The sequence below is a fragment of the Cryptomeria japonica genome, chromosome 10 (genome assembly GCF_030272615.1).
Source record: "Cryptomeria japonica chromosome 10, Sugi_1.0, whole genome shotgun sequence".
Lineage (NCBI taxonomy): Eukaryota > Viridiplantae > Streptophyta > Pinopsida > Cupressales > Cupressaceae > Cryptomeria > Cryptomeria japonica.
Window position 1 is genome coordinate 790321174 of NC_081414.1, and position 18950 is coordinate 790340123.

General features: G+C 37.7%; 1 protein-coding gene across 7 annotated transcripts in view; it reads right to left on the reverse strand.

Moving 5' to 3' along the window:
• The window catches only part of LOC131039218 (calcium and calcium/calmodulin-dependent serine/threonine-protein kinase), a 184266-nt gene that overhangs the window by 14607 nt on the left and 150709 nt on the right, over positions 1–18950 (reverse strand). For all 7 annotated transcript variants that reach the window (XM_057971918.2, XM_057971919.2, XM_057971921.2 and 4 more), the window contains exon 7: positions 8369–8428. In XM_057971918.2, the coding sequence (XP_057827901.1) occupies positions 8369–8428 (60 nt within the window). The remainder of the gene's footprint in view (positions 1–8368; positions 8429–18950) is intronic.

The window sequence follows — 18950 nt, forward strand, 5'->3', positions numbered from 1 at the left end:
TTTAGGTTGTGTTGGAGGGCTTTCTTCCATGCCTCCACATCGTCCCACTCACCGTGCTACTACTAGCTGCTTTTGCAGGTGGCAGTGCTAGTGCTCATGTTCCTTGCACGGCCATTGGTAGTGGGAGTGTTAGCATTGGACCTAGAATTCGTAAATCGAGGTTGGATTCCTTCTTTGAGCCTCGCTCTACTCCTAGGTCCCAACAATCACTTGAGGGCATGGGTTGGAATGAGGTAGGATGCCACTAAAATGGCAGTTGGCAAGTTTTGGGTCTATAGCAGTGTTCTATTCTTTGCAACTGGTGAATATTTTATGTTTGATTGTTTTAATATTTATAGTTTGATTCTTTGTTTGATTTTTTGTCATACATAATACATACTTAGCTTATCTCATTTAATTATTTGTGACAGGTCTCCTTATTGGCAAGAAATGGTTAATGCCCTTACCATATGCGGGGCAGGGTTCAAAGCCCCTTTGGAATCAGATTTAAGGGGACCAATTTTGGCTGAATTAGTGCATGATGTGAAGAGGGAATTAGTTGATTAACGTCAAATATGGAGTACTTAAGGTTGCACCATCATGACTAATGGTTGGACGGATAGGAGAAATAGAAATCTCCTTAATTTTCTTGTTTCTTCCGCAGGTGATTGATTAATTTTAATTTCATTTAGTCATTATTTTTTTATTTTTCATTTAATGATTTATTAAATGATCATTGATCTTGCTTTATTTTTTATTTCAGGGGGCACTATTTTCATCAAGTCCATTGATGCCTCCACACATTGCAAAATGCCACATTCCTGTGTGAGAAAATAGAGGAGGTAATCGATGAGGTGGATGAGGAGAACGTGGTGCAAATAGTCACCGACAATGCAGCAAATTATGTTGCTGCAGGTAAACTTTTGATTACAAACTAGTTTTGTTTGCAAATTAATTACTATTTTGTAACTTCATTAATTACAATGCAACAAATTATGTTGATGCAAGTAAACTTTTGATGGAGAGGCACCCATCTATAGTTTGGACTCCATGTGTCGCCCATTGCATTGACCTCATGTTGGAGGATATTGGAAAACTCCCATGCATTAAGAGATGTGTGGAAAAGGCGAGAAATATTTGCAAATTTATATATAATCATTCAAGGGTGTTAGCTCTTATGAGACAATACACAAAGTAGAGGGAGTTAGCTCATCCTAGAATCACCAAATTTGGCACTAACTTCATTACATTACAGTCTATGCTTCGTTGTAAAGTGGCCTTGAGACATACGGTTGTTGGTGATGAGTGGTCTTCCTCTTCCTATGTTGCTACCCCTGCAGGGACAGATATGGTAGATTGCATTTTTTATGAGGGAGGCCTTTGGAGTCCTTGTGATGAGATTGTGAAGGTAATTTTTTTATAAATTCTACAATTTAAGTTTTTGTTTTATAATTTATTCATCATTTTCTCTTATTTGCTCATTTTTCTAAATTACACAATATTTGCAATTTTGCAGTTTGTTAAGCCCTTGGTGGTTCTCTTGCGAGTTGCGGATGGAGAAAAGCCCGCAAGGGGCTACATATATGAGAGCATGGATAGGGCCAAGGAGGCCATCAAATCCATCTATGCAAGAGATGAGAGCAAGTATCGTCCCATTTGGAAAATCATTGATAACAGATGGCATAACCAGCTTCACAAGCCCATCCATGCAGTAGCATATTATCTGAATTTGGCATTCCATTTCAGCCCTACTTTCAAGGCTGATGAGGAGGTTCTTAGTGGGCTGTACTCAGTCATGGAGAGGATGGCACCTGATGGTTGTTCTCAGACCGAACTTATGCAAGAGATACAATTGTTTTGCAATGCTCAAGGGGAGAACTTCTCTTGTACTATCTGCAAAGAAAGTAGGACATCTATGATGCCAAGTAAAAATTTAAAATACATTCTAAGGCATAATTTTAATTTTATTATATATTGTTAAATGAGAGTCCACTGATTTTTTTTATTTTTCTCATTTCAAATTCAGATAATTGGTGGAGCTTTTTGGCCCAAAGACACCAAGTTTTTAGAAGTTGGCCATTCGCATTTTGAGCCAACCATGCAGTGCATCTAGTTGTGAGCAAAATTGGAGTATGTTTGAGCACATACACTCCAAGAGGCGCAATAGATTATCTGTGGAGAGGATGAACGATCTTGTCTTTGCTCACTACAACCTTCGCCTCAGAATGAAAAGGAATGCATCGGCTGACAACTCCCCTATCATTCTAGTTGAGGTTGATCCTGAAGTTGAGTGGGCCACTAAGACAAAACCTGTCTTTAGTGACGACAACATTGATTGGGTCGACGAAGGAAATGCAGAGGCTGAGGCTGTAACCATGGCAAAGGAGGATCAGAGAGAGGCATAGCAGAGCCAAAGGCAGACAGTGACACAGATATTCTTGATGTTGGTGAGGGTGGCATGGTATCACGGGGAGAGGCTATGGCTGCCAAGTCATCCAGGACCTACCTTAGACGCCTTCATAGGGGGTCAAGGCCTGGGGATGCAGGCTCCTCTGAGCCATAGGCTTGTAGTTGTTTTTACTTTTGGTATTTGTATGGAACATTTTGATTTGATCATATGATGACATGGATTTTTTATTCCATGAGTTTTGTAATATTGTATACATTTCACAATATTTATATATCTATGTTTGTTATTTCCTTCAGCTACAATTTGCGTTTATGCTTATGTGATTGATGTATACTTGTGTATGTAATCAAATTAGCTTCTATTTGATGATGTTATTGTGTCTTTAAGGTGTATTTAATAAAGGGTGCATGAAACAAGTTTTCAATCCTTAAAAATCTCTAAATTTCTCGAGTTTTTCACTTTGCCGAGTCCAACCGAGTCTGTGCCGAGTTTCGACTCTGAGTCTCGAGTCTTGAGACGAGTAGGCCTCGCCAAGTCGAGTTCGAGTCCCGAGTCCCGTTTCTTTGCTACAAATAGAGACAATCCAAGAGGGGAAACAAAAAAATACCCTCAAAATTTGTCAAAATAGAAGTTTCCTCTATTAAAATTTTAGAAGAGAAAAATGTCAAACTAGCCTCTACTACACCAAGTGCTAGATTTTTGAGTATTAGACCAGCAATCAGACTTTCAATATGTAATTTCAGATTAGGATTAAGTGAATAAGACTAGTAAATGAAAGAAAGAAATGAGTGCACAAGAGACCAACTCAATTACCCTGGGAAAACCTCCAAGGAGGAAAAACCCAGCACTAAAGACCCACAGGTCAGATTGTGTATTCAATTCTGAATTGTAATAATACAATACTTGGCTCAAAAGTGAGATCTTCAAACTGCACACTTGCATGAATCAGATCTGCCCTTTTTAAACACCAGGTCTGCACTTTAACATCAACCAGATCTGTACCTTGACATGCACCAGGTCTGCTCCTTTTAACAGCTGAATCTGGACATTCACATGCACCAGGTCTGCACTTTCTTGGCAACTGAATCTACACTTTCAGTTTGCAATTAGGGCATAGAGATCTTCACACAAAGTTGAATCTTGTGTTATCAGCAGAGTCTTCAACTTTGCACAATAATATTCGCACTTCTAGGTATCAAGGTCACACTTAGATAAGACTGAATTTGCACCTTGATTGAAGTATTTCACATAGACTGAATTCACACCTTGCTGGGGTTATTTCGCATAACTGAGAGCATAAGCAAAAACTGAATGTATTTGACTTGTGAAATGTCTTTTATTTATATGCACCTTTAACCCTTATTTGTAAGTCGGCCTCCTTTAAGTTTTGGCGCCAATATTATTATGGCGTGTGTATTTAGGATAGCGTGAGGAATAGGGCAGGGCCTAGACTTGGGGCACGTTACCCTTCAGGGCCCAGACCTAAAAGGGTTCGGATTCTAGTTACAAACAACAGCAAGCACATGGAATCTTCACAAAAAGGGATCATACATGAAATGAATGTTCTAATTTCCTAGGAAAGTTTCCATATAGGGAACAAGTGGAGGATGCAAATTTAGATAATCTTGATGGTTGGACTATTTCTTGTAGAAGGGAAGTAAAATCTAAAAGGATCCTTTATGAGATAGTTGTTGTTATCAAACAAAACTTGTTCCAATGAACTGGGAAGTTTAAAACCAAATATCTACGTAATGAGCTTTATCTTTCTTTCAAGGGTGGGGGCCTTAATAGAACTATGTTGATTATAAAATCAATAATACATAATATTGAGAAAAGCATGATACATATTATACTCTTCAGAAAGATAACATCAAGAGCTACTTATCTATTAAATTTTGTCTTAAAATGACTTTGTTTGCCCTTTGAAAACATGTGTTGAACCAGCATTTTTGTTAACATGTAGATATGAGTCGATGATACTACACCAAAGGCTTCACATAGGGGGGTTCAATACAAGGGTGGCTAGATTTAATCTCCCTAGGATTAGATTGAATCATGATTTTTTCTTGAAATCATGCCACAATTGAAAAATGAATGGGAGCTTGGTCTAAGGATGCTTCAATCTAGCAAGGTTAGATCTAATGGGTGTTTTGATCGAGGGCACTTTAGATCTAACCTCCCTAGGTTTATATCAAATCCTCTCCCACAACTTGGAGCAAACATCCCGTACATATTTTAATCCTAGATCTCAAACAAAAATTAGGGTTGGCCCATAGTGCGACATGTTATTGTGCTTCAAGACTAGAGTGCCCACAATTATCAACCTCATGTGAATTCATATTTGGGCTTGATGCAATTCTTTTGGTATGAATCCCCTCCTTTGGAAGGCCTTTAATGGATGTTTAGCTGCCCTCCCTACATTGTCAAACATATCTAGATCCTCAACCCTTGCTTCAGAATGGGAAAATCTGTACATATCTCTACTTGTTCGATCCTCAACCCAGCCTAGGTAGTAAGGTCCAGACTTCCTCTGAAAGGGGAAGATGCCTTTTAACCTTTGACCCTCCTCATTCATGGATGCCATAAGGTTCTTCAGATCTAATGGAACTTGTCCTTGGTTTAGTCTCAAGTTCCAACAACTAACACTTTGACCTTCTCATTTGCTTCAGCTTCAACTTTCACTTCTACTTTGAATTTGCTGCAATGGAGTTTTAGAATTGGCTGCCTCTCACAACCTTTGTCATCTTGTTGTTCCACCAAATCTAGTAGACCATATAATTTATTGGTTTATTCCCTAACTGCTTTATCTTGGTATTCTACCAGCTATGTTTAAAGTTAATAACTTAATGGTAATGATTACTTCTCATACAACAAAAATCTTTGAATCTTTATTCTTCATCTTAAAGACACCTTTCCACATACAGCTGTAGAATATTTTATCATTGTGCTTTGCAATCTCGTTTAGCATGCAGATCTAGCTATTGTCAACTGACTTCCACTTCCACGTGACTTCATCTTGGCCCAATTTTCCAAATACAATGACACAAGAAATGTTTATAGAAAAATGCTAACTACCAAAAAACACTACTTGCAGCTAAAATCATAATAAATACGTAGAAAAGGGAACAATATCTTTATTTCCCAATGTGATGTATAGTATAACCCTTGGTATAGGGAGGTTTTGTTACATTAGTGAGCTTAATCCAATTTTGACTTACTATTTAGGAGACCAAAACAGTTTTCATTTAAGACAGAGTCAGGCATGTGCATAACCAAAAGTGATTAACATCCTTCCTTAGACAAGAATCAATGATTAAAAAGCAACGTCAGCCACAACACATTTTTTATTTATACATTGATAATTTGATAACAATACTTAATGATAACAAGATGGATTACAATTTAAGTTATATAACTAGTGTTAACAAGGACTATTTGAGAGAATGAAGCAAACGGATCCATAGAAGTCATAATCATAACAATTAATGATTTTTAACAAGGTTGAATTTGGGAGCTAGGCATGTTCTTGGGGGAATCTATCTTAACATCCATGTGCCAACGCGCTTAAGAATATTTATACCAGTAATTGGAACTCTATGCCCCTTTAACAATTCAAAAACTTACCTTGTCTTATGCAAGATATGGAGGTATAGAAAGATATGACATTTGAAAGCATATAAACAGGTAATAAAAGACAAATCAGATTGGATGGAGCCATTTTATAATCAGGCTTCCATCCAATCATCAGCCTTTCTCATATGGTTATTTTCCTTACTTAGGTATGGCTGGGAGGACAGCAAGCTGTCCTTGTAGAGGTGTCATGGGATACAAAAGCATCCTCAAGGAGCACACTCAACCTCTATGGTCCCAGTTTTATATTTCTATCAGTCATTTTTGTTCATGTTTTATGTTCTTTTATATTGTTAACGAGTGAAGAACTTAATTGTGCTAGAAGGTTAGCAATGAGCATGATGTTGTTGTATCTGCTATTGGATCAGAAACTTAATCATATTTTGGCTACTCACTGTAAATATAGCATTAGTGAGGCTTGGTTACAGCAGAACCTCAGTAGTATCCTTGGAGGAGCCTTGCATGTTAAGTTTGTGTATGCTTCATGTTTTGGGACAGAATGTAGGCCTCCCATGCACCTTTTCCTCAATAAAGCAATTGTATCATTTTGGATTAGATATGCACTATTGAAATAGATTTACAAAAGCCCTTTACATCTTATTGTGCAAGAGTATTCGTGTTTATTTTAAAAGTTGCTTAGTATGCATATTGTTCCATAGAAGTAGACTTCATGATGGCTGTACAATTGGAATCCTTATGTTTGAATCAGAAAGTAGTCCTTCTAGCTATTAGAGATAAATCAACTTGCCTTCAGGTCTCCTACTGGTATTTAGCTACCAATTTCAGCTAGCAGTGATGTTTTCTTAGGGCTGCAGAAAACTATTTAATTGGGTTGACAGTTGACCCGGCCCTGTAATGGTCACTCTTTATGCAATGAATTAGAAAGGAAGCATATATGAACAGAATCTAGATGGATTTGTGGTGTACTTTAGCATTTTCTATAGGATTTAATGGTTAATGTTACATTTGATTTACTGCATTGTTAGTTGAATGTGATTGTTGTAGATAGATGGTTTTAATTTTCATTGAAAGCAGTTGTAGCAGCTAGACTCATACTGAGGTAAACCTTTAGTTAGCTGATTTCAGCATCAGATCTGTAAGAACAGACAAATAGAATCAAATTCCAGGCTATGTTGTTTTGTTAGTTTTGCCAATAGGATGCTCAAGGTTTACTGTAGCAGAGTACAACTGGTAATTTATGTGTTGAATAGGTGCTCAGGGGCCTGCTAAGAAGGTTTTAAAAAAGCATCTATTCAGATGTATTCTCCAGTTTTAAGAAGCCAGATTGAATACCATTATCTAGCAAAAAGGTCTAGTTTGCCACAAGTTCGTCCTATTGAAGCAAAACAGAACTCTGTATTTACAGATCCACTGTTTAGGCCTTTCCTTCTTCTTGTCTACAGAATCCTAAAATATTAACTTATAGCTTTCCTTCAGGTGATATTTTTTGCATGGTAGTTCAAAAATTGCCTTTAATCATCATACAGATGTCAGGTGTGGCTCGGTTATGTGCAAATTGTAGCTACATATTGAGGACAATAGTTTGAAGATAACCCTTGCTTTGGACAACACAAGGAACAGTATTTTGTGATGAGAAATATTTTGTGAGCTTCCATCGTCAAAAAATGTAGTTTGGTTGTCAAACTACTCAACACCCTAGGGGTCCAGTGTGTGCTCTCATTGGCATTAAGCTGGCATTACAGAACTTCACTTTTTGTATGGCGGTATGCCACAAGGAGGGTTTAACTAGCAAAATATGATTCACAATTGGGAAAATCATGATGAGACCAACAATTGATTCACATTTGACGAGGAGGAATTAAGTAATGAAGTCATAAATATGCCTAGAAGATCATCTCAATTTCAGGATGCAGAAGGGTTGGAAATAAGCTTTTCCCTAGCATTTGTGAAGTTTATTGTGCAACAAAAAATATTGCACACAACTCTCTCATAAGGATGAAATGAAAGAGTCCACAATTCCAAATCACAGGCAACTCTCTCACAAGAATGAAATGAAAGAGTCCACAATACACAAAATATGAGCCTAGTGTGATGGAGACTAAGTATGCCTAAGCTAAAGTCATTTAAAGATGTATGGGTAAAAAAGGTTGGTACTCTGTAGTTACAAGTTTCCTAATACAATTTCACCCCTTCCCATCTGCAGTGACAAAATTGGAGGCTACAAAATATTTCTTGTTTGTCTCCACCATTTGACCTATATCTAGGTTGAAACAGATAAAGCAAAGCAACTTTGGGTCATTTCTCAATAGCCAAAAATAAATTGCATAGAGATAATTGCAAAATAAAAATGGAAATATTTGTGCATATGAATCAAAGAAAGCTTCATACCCTAAGCATACAAGTCAGCTCGTCCCTCGATATATATCCTGACTGATCTGCATCATACATCTGTCAAAGGAAGGACAACACACGTTAAAATGTTAGCCTCTCTATAAGTTAATGTTATAAGATTCAATAAGTTTTCATCAGCATATGAACACAACAATATTTAAGAAAAATGACCTAAACGATATTAAGTGACTGCTTTTTTCACATGGATAAAAAAGAGATATAACTCAATAAATCAATCTAATTTTTCATGGAAGGAATGTTTATGGCACTTGGTTCCTTATCTAGGCACACCTGTTAACTTTATTATTTGAAATCTTGAAATATTACAAGTCTAGTAATTGATACTACAAATGTCAAAAAACCCTAGTTTTCCCATACCCATATCCTTAGGATTTCATCAAAAGCTAAAAAGCCCACCATCTCATCCACAAATTATTAAATTCTTATTAGACTACATTGATTTTGGGGGTTTGCTTATAATGATTTTGATGGTGTTAAGCTGTTAGTATGTTACTATAACCATGGTAACCAATGTGGCTTAGCCAAATTTGTTCAGTAGTTAATATTTCAGTGGTATTTCAATTTTCAAGTATAAATATGTCCTAAACACAAGCATTCCATTATCACTAAATTCTTGTATTCTTTCACTTGTGTTGTAGAAGGATATTTGAGTGCTCATAGATAGTTGAATCCTTGTTTAAATGGATACTTTGATTGATTTCTCACGCTCTTTTGTGTCAGTTGTTTCCTCCATCACAACAAATTCTAGTATTGATATGATTTTACCTAGTGCTCCCCATGGACACAATCCTAGGGCCTAGACATAAATCCCAAATATCCAAGAAATTCTAGGACCAAGAGGACATGGATGGGAAGCCTCCTCTTATCACCTTTGTTATTTAAAAAATGAGATGGCATGGCATCTCCCCATGCCTGTTACTTTTTAAATGCTAAAAAAATCTCAAAGACTTCTTGTTAGATTGTTGTAAATGAGATCAAGTCATTTCTAGTAAAGGCGAGTGAGGAAAGAAAAAGAAAAGATGGTAACCACCATAGTACCACTAAAACAACACATTTGTATACAATCTCTTTTCTCTCTCATATTTTTTTGTTTACATGCCTCCTTTTGGGGTTACAATTTAGTGTATCAATAAATCAATGATACAGGACACATAGGATACTCGGCAAACTCATCAACGACACCAAGCAAAACAACAAACTCAGTTATGAGTCTATATGAATCTTTGTCAAACTTAAGTCTAGCAAACTCGCCACTCTTGTTGGGACTCGCGAGTGTATCAATCAAACTTAGTTACATAAAACATGGGGCAGGATTTCTAAACTCTAAAAAGGTGAAAAAATACGTGGTCAAGGCCTAATTACTACTCTCTAACCTTGGTGCTCAAGTTTTTTAGGGTTTTAGGTATGAATTCTTGGAGCTTGGCTAAAAGCAATAAAATGAAAAATGGTATGCCCCATGAAGGTCCTTGTGGCTTGGAAGGCCTTAGCTTTAATTTGATCTTGGAAATGAGGGCTCCCCACTCAATCATAGGAAAACATGTCAAAGAAACCATCCCTTGCACTCACTAAGGACAATGAACCCTAGACCCTTGCTTTGGTTTGAAAGAGAAAAAAATATAAATCATTTTGTGTTGTTTCAAATGGAAAAGCAACATCTTTTTCCTCTATTTGGCTAGAAATAACAATGATGACATTTTTTAATTTCCCAAGTAATTGAATTACAAATGTACTCTAGGTTTTCCAAGTCAAACTTTGTAGTTGGCAAAGAATAAATAAATATGTTGTAGTCAACTAAATAGATAATTATTATGTTTTGTATTTGTGGTGATTAATTCCCAACCAAGTTGTTAGTTGTTGGTTGGTAGTTACCACTAGTTGGTAGCCTTAACCAATATCAATCTACTATTTATATGTACTTGTTGTTTATAATCAAGGACCACTCTAATGACACTGTACTTATTGCACATCTAAGAATTGGTGATAAAGATATATATTATGAACAAGTAAATTATATTACTATGTTCTTAAAAATTTATGTTTTTGTGTACTCTATTATCTTGTAAAGTAGAATAAGCAAGTAAACATTTGATGCCATTGCCGATACAAACTCTAGCATATCACAACTCACAGGCAAGAATCATGGCATTCTAATGGGACAGCCAATTGACAAACCAATACAAGCCAACGAAAAACAAGAGGATCAATTGACACAAGACCTAATAAATTTTTGGGATATCTCGTTACGAGTGTATGTTCAGGGGGAATCTCTCATCAATGAGGTTCATCAAGGCGCTATCTTTGACAACCTCATCGTCAACAAGGGGGTTGATCATCTATTGCAATGACCACCAAGGCTTATCGCACGACACTTCATCATCCTTCAAGACCTTCGAGAAGAGAGGTATCAAGAGCAAGGAAGGCAACAAATATCGCAATGTTACAAGGAAAGAAACTGGCGGAAAGAGGAAAAGCATGACACCAGTAGAAGACGCACCCCCAATAATTAATGCTAGTGCAACCAAACAAAGATAACACAAATCTCAAGCAATAAGGAAGCAAAAGAGGGATCAATGAGAAGATCTCTTCAACTAAGAGAACAAAGTGAATGATGAAAGCAATTCAAAAGAATTGCCAAAGAGTCTAAAAGCCCAAGCCTGCCAAGAAGTAAAAGCATAAGTGTCAGCTACAGTCGTAGCCGAGAAGAAAGACTAACATCTAGTGAAGAGTGTGCACAATGTAAGTGGAGCAAGTGAGTGGGAATTGCCAGACACTTACCACTCCCAAACGAAGTACACCAAGACCTTGCTAACCAAGCAAACAATCCATTCGTATAGTCAACATCGAACGAGGAATACGAAGAAGGAAACCCTGAATTAACTGAGATATTCGAGAGTAACATACATCACATTGATAGGCTATCATCTCGAAGGAACCAAGAATTGAAGGAATTGAACCAAAGACTCCCCACCCTGGACGAAGGGAGTGCACAAACGAACCTGAAGAGATCTGAAATGCAAGAGAAGCTAAAGGCAGGCATGTAGAGGACTCATATGTGGCTAAGAATGCAAGGCAACAAGCATCAAAAAATACAGGTCAAGATAGTCCACCCAGGTCCAACGCACAAGGACAAAAGAAAGCGAAAAATATGGTGACTCCTACAACGAGTCCAAACGTGGAAAGACAAAAAACTCTCGAAGTTCACCAAAATGGGTTTGAAGATCCTATGAGGCACTATAAGACATGCGAAACCATTTGGATAGCAAGCTACAGATGATAAAGACTACTAGCTCAAAGCGTTTCCAACAATGCTGCAGGGTATGGCCATTGCTAGTTCGCGAAACTTCATGAAGAATCTACAACCTCCTAGGGCACAACGAAGAATACATTTGAGGTAGAGTTCAAACTATTGAGAGATGACAATGAAATCATGGCAGAAATCTACAACACTAAACAAGGGAAAAATGAGAACATATGAGCTTACAGCCGTAGGCTCAAGGAGTTGTTGCTAAAGTTAGAGAATCAACTAGCCAACAAGCTGAAGCAGCGATGATTTATTGAGGAACTAATCTCCTTCCTACACAAGAAGATGAGAGTGGTGCCCCCATCCTCGTATGTTAAAGCTTACAATTGAGCGATGGGCATTGAGAGTGAAAACACAAAACATTATCTTGATGAAAGAGGAAAATAGACAATGATAAGAGCATTGAAGGTAGCAGCAACAAAGAATCGACAATAGTCCAAGGCCTACGATATGACATGACACGGATGATGACAGAACTAAAGGCCAACATAGAAAACTTAAAAGAAACCAAAGAACTTTGGTGCACCAACTGTAAAGTAGAAATTCATACTAAAAATAATTGCTCGAAAACATTATTCTATGACATGTCAGGTAATGGAACATTCCATCAAGGAATGCTCGTACAATCTAAAAACAAGAAGCACACAAGTGCTCTTCACACAAGGGGAACAATCAACCCCTCCAACCACACCTCCTAAACCACAAAGCAATAATAATATTGCATCTCCTGGCGAGTACTGCAATAGAAGAGGAACAATAGTGGAACAAGAAGCTAAATCTAGTACAATTCTAAAGGGAGACCGATGATCCAATACCAAAAATGTACCGAATGGAGTCACTTCATCAAAGAATGTCGAAGTACCTAAAACAAAGGAGGAATGTTGTGCAAATGGTGCAGATCAAGCGATCATGAAGGCACCGACTACCCAAAAAAAGGTATCAACATGCTAGACATGGAGGATCAAGACAAGGAGGTTATGGCAATTACCAGAGCACAAACGAAGAAGGCAATATATCTAGACCCTCGTACGAATAAGGAAAGACTCTAAGAGGCCGAAGCAAAATTAGAACAAGCAATGGCCAATGAAAGGAAAACCGCCAATGACACAAGAAGTACCTCATTGTAGTCGGATTCGAAGAATATCGTATTACAAATGCTCCAAACAATTGTACCTATCAAGGTAATAGACCTCTATAGACAATGTTGCAACTGAGAGTGGCAATCACAATCATAGTCAATGACAACCAAACTCGGCAATAGAAAGGTCCAAGTAAGAACATGACAATAGAGCTGCCACCTGAAGATGAACAAATCATTGATCGAATATTGGTGACAATGAACATTAGGAGAAATCTAGCTGTCGTCCAAATGGAAATCATGCGAAAGAGCCTGCCAAACACCATCATTGATAGAGGCTCATGAGTAAACGTAGTACTAGAAGATACTCGGAAGTGCCTCAGGAAACCAACTCTTTAGCCACCAACATTTCACTTGGTAGGCACCAATCAACATGGTAGCAAGCCAATGGGTATGTTGATGGCAAAAAAGGTGCCAATCGGCACACTAATTCATGTTGAATTTTGTCATCATCCCCTTGTAGAAGGCGGCATATGACGCACTGTTCAAGAGAAGATGGCTAATTGCAGAAAAAGCAAACCACAATTGGAAACGGAACACCCTTTCCATAAAGAGTAACGGGAGGAAGTACATCATTGACCTCAAGAATCAAGCAATGGGTGAAGAAATAGCATCCTTTGAGTCAAAATCAAAAGGAGGAAAATCAAAATTAGACAAAGGAAGTAAATTTAAAGAACCAAATCACAAAGGAGTGCTTGATCTCGAGAATTGCTCTTAGGATGAGATAAGTTCTCTCAGTAGTCTATTTCATTGGCAGATGGAAGACTACGAAGAATACAAGGAAGGAGTAACAAGAGTGGATGACACACCAGTTCACAACCTTGAGCGAGATAAAACAATAGTACAAGGAGCCAAAAATGAAGAAGGCGAATTTAGGTGACAAGGACAACCCAAGAATGATCTCGGTTGGCAATGATTGGGACCCAGTGCTAAAGGAAGCAACTTTTAACATTTTTTTATGGAGTATAAAGATAGCTTTTCCTAGACATACAAAGATCTGAAAGGTATACCACCAGAACTCTATGCATTGAATTTCTCTTGTACCAAAAGCACAACCAATAGGGAAAAGACCCTATCAAACAAATGAAAACTATGCTGCCAAAGTACAAGAAATAGATAAAATGCTAGAGGCAAGCATAATCTTTAAGGTGGAAATGAGTGAATGGGTCTCTCTGATTGTGATTTCTTTGAAGGAGACAAAACAAATCCAAATATACATACACTTCAAAAGTTTGAATGCACTAACTATCAAGTACCCATTTCCAATCCCCTTCACTGACACAATCCTAGAAGTTATTGGTCATGAGATGTACTCATTCATGGATGGATTCTTAGGGTACGATTGGATAAGCATCGCCAAAGAAGACATTGAAGACAACACTTGTAATCAAGGATGGAATATATGCTTACAACTAGATGTCGTTACACCATTTGCCATGCATAAATAAAAGTTGAATGCCTAACTTCAAAACATCATCCATCCCTCATATTAAATTCAATAAGTATGCTCTGCACGTGCAAATCAGGTCTGATATAATGTCTATTTTTTAGACTGATCGCTGAGCGCATTTTGGGGGTTATGAGGGATAAATGGAAGGCGGATTTTCAATCTATTCATTGACTAGCACAAGGCAGGATTTCAAGGGTATGAAGGACAGATCTCAAGCGAGAATTAGGAGATGTTAGGGATTATGTAAGGCGTAGTTTCAAGGTGCTGATGGACAAATGAAAGAACGGGATTCCTTAATGCATAGGGAGAAATCTAGGCATGGATAAGCTGGTGTCCAGGACAAAATGAAGGCAGTTTTTTAGGATGGTCATGGACAAGCTAGGTGCTAGGCGATATTCCTAGGTAAGGAAGGACTAATCAAAGACCTTGGGTGCAATTCCAAGTTAAATAAGGGCGAATCTTGAGCGCTGATTCATGTGTGCCAAGGATAGCTGAGAGCTAATGCAAGTAATGCAAGGATTCAAGGGTGTGAAATCAGGTGCTCCAAGGAATTGAAGATGATGTTAGATGGTCTTTAGGTGCATGTAAGGATAAAACTGGAGCGCATTTTGGAGGGTATGAAAGACTACCTAAGTGCAATTCCTTGATGTAAAAGGACTAGGATAATGCAAATTCAAATTGACCAAGGACAAAGTGGCGCACTCTAATCTTGACAAGGCTAATTGGAGGAGGATCGAGGGTGCATTTTCACCTTATATAGGGACTTTAAAAAAATTCTCCTCATTTCCCATCCTGTCAAGGTCAAAAAATCCGACCTCAACAAGGAATTCCCTTGTCAAGATTGTCACAATGTTAAGATTTTTCCACCATTTCTTCACACTTAACATTTCAAGACCTTAATCCCCCTTTGACAACTCTCCCTGAAAACCTTGCAACATTTCCGCAATTTGACAACTATGACAACATTTCACAACATTCACAACTTTTCTCATTCTATGACAACATTTCACACATTCCACAATCTTGCCCCTAAAACCCAATCTTGACACTTGCTCATGAATTTTGCACTTAAAACATGAATCATTGACTTGATCACACCCTAAGGACAAAACATTGCACTTCTAAGACATTCCAAAGGACGGGTCGACACACTCTTTTCTTAGACCGACAAGACTAAATCCTTCTCATAAGCAAAGGTTAAAGGACTAAAACCTATTGCCAAGCTAAGACAACTAGCTAAAACACCTATGCTAACAAACAATAAGTGGGGTCCTGTTGACATGTTTTTTACGCACAGCCAAACACAGAATAAAATACCTAAAGGTACCTTATCCTCTCTTGAATAAAGTCTCTGAATGCTGAAGATATCACGAAAAGGATCAATCAAGATGACTTCAAGGTTCTTTGCTGTAGGATCTCTATGTGTGGATAAGCTCTCTGTGGTATGATGTGATTTGCTGGAATCACAAGGGGACTTACACTTGATGACTGAACGTCTGATTTGCTAGAATCACAAGTCTTACTAGCTTTGATTTGAAAAAAAAAGGAAAAAAGATGAAGGCGAGGAAAGGATCTAATTCTAATACTAAGAATGTAGGAGCAATGAATGATCTTTGATGAAATTCTAACTAAGTCTTGCTTTGACATCACAGGACCATCTCCACAAGGTTAGTGCGATCTTCGAAGGAAAGCTTTATGATGTTCAAATCATCACTACAGGCATAGACACCATCAGGCTGATGCATATCAATGAAGAAGCGACAATTGAAGTTAACATTAAGCTGAATGATTCCAGTTGACTACACAAGGCAAGTCTGCAATCAACAAACTGCTAGTAGTATGGATACACGAATTTCACCATCAATCAAGCACATTTCTTCCACTCATCTAATAACATGAAATCAAATATGAGAAGTATAAAGACCATGCAAATTGTCGAATCAACCCATAAATTTCACCATTTCTTCAATGAAGTTTTACAAGTCTTTTACAACAACATCTTGGCAACAATCTTTGCCTTCTCTCTCTACTCTACTCTAATTGCTATTCTATCCACTAGCTAATCACCTTCTAACTACTCTCTATTCACTAACTTCTTTCTAACTCTTTCTAACTGCCTTTACAAAATGAAGAGTTGGGGCTTATATAGTGCCCACAATACAATTCGATGGCTAAGATCAATTCGAGATCAATGGCCAAGATTTTACAATGAAAACCCTAATTAGGGTTTATTACAAAAAAATTAATGTTGACCAATGAAATAATTGTATTGCTTGGACACGTCCTATTCGAAAAATTCCACCAATGAATAGTCGGGGTAGGTACATCGAAGTTTGTGCCATCTTCCATGAGTCAAGTACATTGAATCTGGACATGCTTAAGTGGACCACACTAACTGGAGAAGTGATGACTAGGATGCCACCTCGTCTGACACTTGTAACTTGGTAGATATTCGATTTGATGTTGTTGAGAAGCTAGCTTTAATTAATTCATCTGGAACTATCTGCTTCTTCAACGAACCCTTTGCTCTGCCATCTTGTGTCCATGATTCGCAAGATGATGATGTACCTCGCCTTGGAATACTGGACTGGAAGAGGTCGCCCTTATCCTGATGATGCTGGATCGAAGAAGGTCGTCCTTGTCGATGCTTGACTGGAGGAGGTTGCCCTTGTCCTTGCTTTATCGTCCTTGATGAGAACCTGTCGACTTGTAGATCCTCCAGGCTTTGGAGTCGCCATCTTGATACCTACACAACATTTCAAAATTAGTAATATATCTTGAAGTCTAGAAATTAAACTTAAAAGGAAGATTCAAGATTTTAATTAGGAAACTTCATGATAAATCTTGAGTTATCATTTCCTAATTAACCATGTAGTACTTAGATTTTTCCAAAAAAATGTTTAAAAATCAAACCTTGAACAAGGGTGTTAAGATGATTTCACCATACCTCCTCTTGAGTTTTAAACTCAAAGAAATGATGTAAAAAATAGATTTCGCTAGGCAAAGTGTAGATCAAAGCCTTCTCTTGAACAAATTGCGCCTCCTCTTGCTTGGAAAAGAATAAACTCCACCAGCCTCTTAAAAAATCTGGAAATTATCCTCCAATCTAGCAAGAAATTCGCCTCTCCAATAACCTTCAAAATGAATTTCGCCCTCCTTAGTTTCCACACTTAGTAGAAATTCGCTCCACTCCAGCTAGATTTCGCACCTTCAATTAGCTCTCCAAATTCGCACTTGAAAGAATGATTGAATGATTTGAATTGTGAAAAAACACCTCCAATATATAGAGCGCTCACCCCTTTGCTCCCTCTAGGCCGACTTGGCAAAAAGAGGTTAAAAATAAATAAATTTCCAAAAAAAAGGGGGGCCGACTTGGCAAAATAAGTGAAAATAAGGCCTTGTGCGCTCCACATTTAATTTTAATTTAATAAAAATTAATTTTAAATGCCTTCACAATAAAAGTTCGATTTTTTAAGGCCTAAAATCAATTTATTAAATGCCAAAATGTCTTTATTTAATGCCAATTTAATTTTAATTTTTTCAAATGCCCCAAAGTTAGCAAATTTTGGTGAATTTCAAGGAATGTCAACATTCAATTAATGCAAAAAATGAAGGATATCATCAATTTCGCCTTGGACCCTTGGTGAAGGCCAGGAGCGATTTTTCAATCTAGACCTTGCATACCTCCTTTTTTCTGCCCAAAACTTCATCTAGACATTTAAATGGCATTTTTAACTGGAATTTTGAGTTTGATTTCATTTGATATTTAGGAGGAAAGTGTATTTATTCCTTTTTTGCCCTGGACCTCTAGTGAAGGTCAGGAGCGACTTTAGCAATTTAGGCTAGGATCATCAAGTTTTGGAGGAAAATTCTTGTTCATCACGTTTCGAAGGACTCTTCCACCTTAGCACAACCTTGCCTTAGCACAATCTTGAAGGGGAAGTTGTGTTGATTTTGTAAATTTCGCCCTGGGCCTTCAGTGAGGGTCAGGAGCGATCTTCAGTCTTTTGCACAAATTCTCAATCACTTCAACTTCAAATTACCCTCAAGGTATAGAACATCATACTTCACTCCCTTTTGAGTCTTGGAAACAAAAATATCATCTCGAAATGTAAGGTAAATGGGCATACTTGGAAATTTCGCCCTGGACCCTTAGAGAGGGTCAGGAGCGATTTTCCCTGTTGTCATCAAAATTTGCACTCCTAGCATCTCAATTCCACTTCAAGGCATTTCAAACATCGCTTCAAACTTGTGCCTAGGCTTAGCTTTGCCCAATTTCGAAGAAAAAGGTTGGATATTAGGTTTTTCGCCCTGGTCCCTCAGAGAGGGTCAGGAGCGATTTTGCAATTTCAAGCTTATCCATCTTTGGTTAGCCCTCCAAATTATCTTCAACGGGCAAAACACACCTTCTTCCATTCATTTCAATCACAAAACTTGTTTTGTCCTTGCAAGAAAATTGCACTTTTAGAATCTAGCTCTGGACCTTTAGAGAGGGTCAGGAGCGCCTTTTGTTTTTTTGGGTTGATTTCCTCCTTTGTTGACTACCCAAATTATATTCAATGGATAGAACATGTTTTCCTTGATCTCTTCCAATCATACAATCATTTTGATCCTGCAAGAACAGTGCAAATTTGAAAATCAAGCTCCGGACCTTCAGTGAGGGTCAAGA